The sequence below is a fragment of the Arachis ipaensis genome, chromosome B5, assembly GCF_059453495.1.
Source record: "Arachis ipaensis isolate K30076 ecotype BB chromosome B5, ASM5945349v1, whole genome shotgun sequence".
NCBI lineage: Eukaryota > Viridiplantae > Streptophyta > Magnoliopsida > Fabales > Fabaceae > Arachis > Arachis ipaensis.
The window spans coordinates 11,052,735-11,060,579 of record NC_142440.1 but is presented as its reverse complement, the minus strand read 5'-3'; the positions used below and the strand labels follow the sequence as shown (position 1 = coordinate 11,060,579).

Here is a 7,845-nt window from a genome sequence, read left to right as displayed (position 1 = left end):
AGAGTATTTATATTTGATATTTTAAAAATATATAACACACTTAAATATATAATAACAAGTAATTTATTTTCTAATTTTCAGAAACTTAAAGTTAATATTATTATTAGGGATAAGTATTTTTTTCGTCTCTAAGGTTTCGGACAAAAATCAAATTCGTCCCCGATTTTTTTTTGTTATTAAAATTATCCCCAATGCTCAAAAACGCTTTAAAATCATCCTTCCCTCCATTAAACAAAATTTTCGGACACTTTTGCCCTTTCAGTTGTTACCGGTAGTTGAAACCTTTTAATGATTAAAAAAATTTTATTTTATTTTTTATAACTGGTTGGAGAGGGTGCGATTAAATCAAAATCTCACCCCCAACCAACGTAATCGAGTGGCTGCTAGGGTTGGAGAAGCTGGGTGGAGCCATGGTTGCCGAGAGCTCAAAGTCGTCTCGTAGTCGGTCGTCTGTGCAGAAGAGGGAGCTTCTCTGTGGACATGGTGAGAGACCCCTGCTACAAACTTCAGGAACGAAGAACAACACTGGGCGACGATTTTGGGGCTGCGTCTACTATGAGGTTCGTTTTTTTAGTTTTAGTTTTTGATTGATGGTAATGTTTTGCTTCTGGGTACTGACTCTGGTGGGATCTTGTAGATTAAAGAAGAGTTTGAGTTCTTCCGATGGGCAGACCTAGAAGGTGAGAGTGAAGATCCGCAGGTTGTAAGGTTAAAGAGGAAAATTTTAGCCCTGAAAGCAAAAGTAAGGGACATTGAGTGGAAGTTAAAGGTAGCTGCAGTGTTGGGCAAGGTTGGATGGATTAGTTTATTTGTTTCTGGTTGCAGATTTGGTTGAATCAGAAGCAGGAGCTACCTTGTGTCATGTCTCTGAAATATGCTTGATGAAATTAGGGGAGAATATATGGCTCTTTTAGGGTGTGTTTGAATGAATTTGAGTTTTGTAAATTCTTTTGTATTGTGTTAATGAGAATCTGCTGCTGTGAGTGGATAGAGTCTGTGTTAATGAGTTTGGTTTATGGTGTTGGTGATTAGTTATGTAAGTGAGTTGCTGTATCTGTAATTTGAGAAAAAATTGGCAATGAAAATAGATCTGTTAGCGTGGAATTGATACTGAAGAATTGTGTAAACAAACTTGCCTAAATGAATTGACATCAGAGAGCACCACAAGCACATTTGACAGAACACAACTATGTCAAATTCATTAATAAGCATAGCAAAAAGACAACAAAATGTGAAAATTTCAGTCACCATCAAATTCACCTGTGCAAAATATTGTCCAGTTAAAGGGAAACAACAACAAAAGATAGAAACCTTTGAATCCATAAACCTAGAGCAACTATGATTGCTATCTAAGAAACAACAAGCATAAACCCTATTACATAAGTTTCAGTCAAAATAAAGAGTCACAAACATTGAATGTACTCAATTCAGCAATACATTAATAACATAACACATCTGAAATGATCATAATTTTCTAAAATTTTTCCCAAAATCTTGGTGGAAGTTTTGCCATGAGCCTCAACTTTCTTGGAGAGACATGAAGTTGAATTCTATGACTAAATGAGACAGTCCTGACTGGTTGGCTAGAGCTAGATGCATCCTTCTTCTTTGTTACAGGTGGGTGCTGTGTGGAGCTTCTGATGGGCTTCATCTTGAACCTTTGGTGGAGAGTACCTACTGGTTCCTAGATGATGGTTGTGTGGGCTTGGACCTGGGCTGGGATGATTTGGGCCTAGATGAGCTGGTGGGTGGTTGGGACTATGATGATGATCTCTGTTGCCTATTGGACCTCTTCCTCCCTCTAGTTGCAGGTTGCATAGCAGGCTGTGATGATGCCTTGGACCTGGTTATGGGCGTTGTAGATGAAGTCTTCCTCCCTCTATTGGTTCTCTTCACAACAGGTTGCTTAAGTGGTTGGGCCTGAAACACAAAAAAAATTACTGTTAATCAACCATTCACATGAAACCCTAACATACATATGGTAAATACACTTACAGAGAAGGGTGGCTTCTTGCATCCTCCCCTCTTATGACCTAATTCACCACAGTTTGAGCACCTTTGAATCTGCCCCCTCCTAGACAAGTGGGACTGACTTCTGTCCTCAACTTCATCAGGTCCTCTCTTCCTCTTCTTCACTGGTTTGTGGCTAGGCTTCCGATAGGGAGGCGGCATCACATCATCAAAGTTCGTCTTCTCCCACAAATCTAGGCCATTTAGAGGGTTGATTACTGATTCATAACATTTGACATAGGCAAGCTTCTTGTAGCAGTCATCAACATATGCATCCATATCAAGACCCTTACAATTGATGCAACTGATGACATGTGTACATGGAATACCACTGAGCTGCCACTTTCTACAAGAACACTCCTGAGCAGACAAATCAACAGCAAATTTGTTCAACCCATTCACAACCTCATATGTATGTGCAGCAGACCAATAAGGCCTCCATTGATGTTGTCATAGTCAGATTCCACTTCCTTTGTGCCTTGTTCACCAGGTCCTTTATCTTGAACTTTGGGTTATGTTCCACCTTCTTCTTAAAGGCTTTACTCAGCCAAGTAGTATGCATTATCCCAACCCTATGTGACTGGCTACAAGTATGCTTAAGGTTCATCGACCTAAGCTGCCAAGTCTTTTCCTCACTCATTTTTGCTGCATATAACCAAAACGGACAACCCTCTTGACAAAAGCCCTAACTCTAACTACGTCAAGCTTGGCATACTTGATCTCCCTTCTTGTTTGCACCGCATACGCTGTTATAGTGTCTTTGAATTCCTCTCTTGAAGCATATACAGTTCCAACCTCCCATTTATAACTCGTCATGTCTTTAACATCTTTATGAGTTGGATACCGAGTAGCTTCATCGTTATCATCATCCTGTCTGTCCTCCTTATCTGAACCACCACCAACTTCATAATCCAAATCCACTTCATCACTATTGAAACCTTCCTCATCACTGAAATTACCATTCACAACTCCTTTGCCTTTATCAACCCGATCACTATCCGTAGCACCTCTTAGATCCTCAAACCCACTCTCATCATCATACTCCTCTTCACTATCTGTAAACTGCAAGGTTCTGAAAATCGGTTTGGACCGACCGATCGGACCGATCGAATCATGAACCGTTAAAAAAAGTAGTTCGGACAATAGGCAAAACCGTAAATTTCAAAAACCACCATTAAACTGGTGAACCGACCGGAAACCGATCAGTCGAACGGAACCATGACCCGGCCGGTTTTTAGAGAAGGCAACTAAACGTCGCCGTTTCAATCACCAGCAATCCCTAACTCTTACTCCATCGTGCAAGCCAAGCCCTAATCAAGCTCCTCTCAGTATCGCACACACACTCAGTCAAGGGGAGGGCTCTTCAATCCTTTCAATCTCATCGAGCTCACCTCCGTCCAGCCACCATCTCGTGCCGCCGCCGCCGTCGTTCCTTCGAACAGCCACCGCCTCGTGCTCGCTCACTTCCCGTCCATCGCGTAGCAGCCAGTTTTCAGAACCTTGGCCCTCACTCACTCACCCCCTTCCCCCAACACCCCATGTTCGTGAATCACTATCTTTGAACTCAAGAAAAGTTCAAAATTACCCAACCAAAACCCTAGGTTCTCCCTGCAACGGTTCTGAGACAGTGCCACCATCGTCTGTGCTGTCGGTGCCTCCGCGTCCTCTCTTGTAGCCCAGGCCCTCTCTTGTAGCTCGGCGTCCTCCTTCTCCCTGTCCCTGTCCTCCCTGGCTTCTCTGTTCGAGGTTGGAGTAGCTCGGGGCCGTCTCGACGGTCGCCGTTCGTGTCTCCATCGAAGGTTAGTGCACTGCTTTCACTTCTTCGGTTCTTCTCTTCCTTTTATACTCTGTTTGTTGATTTTTGAATGTGAAATTGTGAATAGATTAATGGAAATCAAATTATTGATTTTGTGCTGCTGCTCTTTCGTTTAATTCCTGAATTTTTTGTTGAAATTTTTTGTTGCTGCTAAAAATGGAAATCAAATCATCATTGAAAATTTTTTGTTTAGCTTTATTGATTTCAGGTTTAGTGTGATTAGGAATTATTTGTTGCTGTTTTGTAATGTTTGTTGCTGAATGTTAAAAATGGAAATCAAATCAAATGCTGTTTGTTGCTGAATGATAATTTTTGTTGCTGAATGCTGAATGCTGTTGGTAGTATTAATTTTGTGCTGCTATTAATCTTCTGGCTGTGTTGTTGTTGATGTGGGTTCTGGGTTCTAGTGTGCTGTAGTGTGTTTTGTGGCTCTACTGTGTTGATCATCTTTCTCAATTGTGGATGTTCACTCTCCACTCTTCACTTGCTTTGTGTTGATCATCTTTCTCAATTCTCACACTCGCAGGAACAAGAAAAGTAACTCTTTTTCTGCCTTCTGGTACCATTTCATCTTTCCTTCTATTTCTGCACTCCTTTATTGTATAGTAAGTCAACTCTTTGGATTACTGACATAATTGAATTGGAGATTCAAGAGACACAGTTAATTTCTTAATACTGAAAAGTCACCTTTAGTTTTGATATAATTGTTTTATTTAGTAGGAACTAATAGAATCTCTTCATGGCTTTATCATTGTTGTTTTCCAATTTATACTAGTTTCTTGTAAGAGAATTAAAGCTAGATAGTCTTGCCTTCCATTTTGTACAAATAGAAATATGTAAATAGGGCCATTTTATCAAAACTATAGTCACAATTAGGAAGTTTAATTTAATAGTATATGATGCAGATATGCCTATAGTACAAATATTTGAGTAGAAACAAAGTATTTGTACATTATAGCTTGCATATGTTGTGGAATAGGATAATAACAATTAAGAGTATCGAGTATTGATATACTTGTTATCTCTCTTTGAAGTATTACTTTCTGTATTTACTGTTTTTAATTTAGCTTTGCATTCTCTCAGGACTTCTTGGAACAGCGATTATAGTATTGTTTATTGGGTTTCTTTCAATATATCATGGTATTATCTGATATCTTCACACTTTGTACTATTTGAATTAGCATTTCTTTCAATAGTCACTCACAAGCTGCTTCTATATTCTAGGAAGTTTATTTATAATTTATTTATTATTTTATTTTAAAACAGTTTTTTTGGTTGAACCATAGTTAGACCGGTTGGACCAGCAAACCAATGAACCAATGATTGGAGCGGTTTGATGACCGGTCCGGTTCTCAGAACCTTGGTAAACTGAGCATCATCTGCACTGTCAACCTCAAGATCAGACGGAATAAACTCCTCATTATCGCTGTCATCATCACTGTTCGATTCAACCCGTGCATTTTCAGCAGCCACATCCGGGTACAAGTTATCTCCTTCATTAACTTGCTCTGCATTGTCACTTTTCACATGTTGACCCTGTTCACCCTCAAAAACCATCAATTGCTTCCTAAGATTTTCCTCTGATTGGCCCTATTCACCCTGTCCTCCAACATCAATATACCCTACTGCAGGAAATTCTTTAGCATCCTCAACCTTATGCACAACAAACAGCTCAACATGACTCTTCAGTTTCGCTATTCTACACCTCTCAAGTGCATCTGTGTCACCCGCAAATAACTTTAGATCCTTCTCTAACCATTTAGAACTTGGATCCTTATACCACATGGCTGAAACGTTTTTCTTTGTGTACCCAAACTGTCTCAACTCGGCATATGCCTCAAATACAAACCAGCAATCACTCTCAACATCTTCTATCAATGTCTTTTGTCCCCTTATATACTGCAATGTCCCATTGTCATATCCAAATCGACCCCATGGTAGATACTCATATTAAAGCTTCCCATCCCCTAAAACGAAATAACAAAACTTTAAATCAAACCCTACCAGTTTATGAAAACTAACGAAATCCATTACACATTATTAAGGTCAAGCTCCATAAAACCGAAACCAATTGTGCATACATACTTGATTTGAGATGACAACAGCGGAACGAATTCCTGCCACACTCTTGCCATCGCAATCCAAATGCAGTAACGCTACTCCTTAGGTGACGATGAACCTCTGTTAGGACATCATTGAAGGTGAAAGATCAGTTTTTAAGTGTGTAATGTAAATGAGACACTGAAGTCCTTTCGCGGGAATGAAAACGAAACGTCAAAGACTTCAGGGGGAAAAGTATTCGAAAAATTTGTTTAATGGAGGGGAGGGTGATTTTAAAGCGTTTCTGAGCGTTGAGGATGATTTTAATAACAAAAAAAAGTTGGAGATGAATTTAATTTTTGTCCCAAACCTTAAGGACAAAAAAAGTACTTATCCCTTATTATTATTATTAAAAAACTACAGAGGGTGATCCGTCGGCACACTGCGTCACTGCCCTTTAATGGCAAAAATAAATCGAGTCTGTACGGTCTCTTTCAAATGCTATTTTTCCTCCTTATTTGTATTTCTCTTTTAAATCAAACCAGGCTCCCCCCCCCCAAACACCCCAGCTAATATTCTATCTAAAATTAAAACTTGAAAGTCACAGTAAGTTTTTACTGTTACATGTAGTCTTCATAAATCTCTAATTTTAGCCTTAAGATTTCTATATAAACAAATATCTGCAACTCAAATTTACCGCGTATAACTTAATTTGTCTATAATCTTAAAATTACTCTTCTTTTATATATCCCTATTGGCTTTCATCTATTAATGTTCAATAATGGAATCTATAAAAGTGGCTTATATAACGCATGGGTTTAAAGATTTTTGGCCCCTCCTAATGTCTACATCTTTTGAAATTAGAAAGTTTGTAAAGTGAAAAGAATTGCTAACTAATGACTTGAGAAAACTAATTAACAAACAGGTCCATGTCATACTTTGGTGTTCTCATATTTCTCATATTTGCTTTGGCTTTAATAGAAGAGATTGATCATTCATTCAAATTTGAGAAGGGCGTATAAGAGTCAGAAACAGTATATGGATTGGATTACGGTGTTGGTAGATACTCAGGTCACGCTCAACCATGCCAAACCAATCAAAGCATAAACATTTACAAGTATTAGTGAAATGTTTTATTTATTTTTTTTATTTAATAGGTATAAAATAAAAGTATTGAAAATTCAATTTTTTTGTATTTTTAATAAAAAAATTTTAATTTGTAAATAACATATACTTTTAGGTAGTGTTTAGAAGAGAGATTAAAACTGAAAAACTGATATTGAAATATAGAAACCGAGAGACTGAGACTGAAACAAGTCCAGTATTGTATTTGGTATAAAGTGTACAAAACTAAGTTATGACTCAATATCATGTTTAGTTTAAAATAAAAGTAGAGATTAAAATGTTTCAAATTACTTAAATATCCCTAAGAATTAAACTGAAAACTAGGGATGGCAATGGGTCCCATGGCCCCCGCCACCCATAATCCATCCCCGTCCCCGCCCCCGCCCCATTCTCGCGACGAGTAATGGAGATCCCGTATCCGCCAGTAGGGCTGTGATACAAGCGCTCCAAACTCAGCCCCACAAACCAACCTAATTAAAGAGATTGTAGAACCTGGAGCTGAAACTAAGGAAGCAGACCCAATTTGCAAGAGAGTGAGAAAGGCCCCAATTGGACGAAGGACTACCATATGGAGAGGTAAATGGGAAGCATTGTAAAGGAAGCCAAAGGAGTTAGTTAGGATCGAAATATTCAGGAAGGAGTTATATTGTAATGGATAGAATAGAATGAGAGTAGAGAAGAATAACAACTTGAGAGGGAGGAGTCTAATTTTCCTGGACTCGAAGTGAGATAAAGCATGACCATCATACCTTCATTTGCTGAATCTTCCAATACATATTTTCACAGATTTCTTTATTCAATTATTATTGCATCATAATTCTATCGCTGAGCTAACATTTTTGGTTCTCTCATTG

The 7,845-nt window shown here is 38.5% G+C and overlaps 1 protein-coding gene across 1 annotated transcript; it reads left to right on the top strand.

Annotated features, from left to right (window-relative positions):
- Positions 1 to 410: 410 nt before the first annotated feature.
- Positions 411 to 835, top strand: LOC107640128 (uncharacterized). Its single transcript, XM_016343677.1, has 2 exons — positions 411 to 560; positions 638 to 835. Exons 1-2 carry the CDS (start codon positions 411 to 413, stop codon positions 833 to 835), a joined length of 348 nt encoding a protein of 115 aa, XP_016199163.1.
- Positions 836 to 7,845: the final 7,010 nt, after the last annotated feature.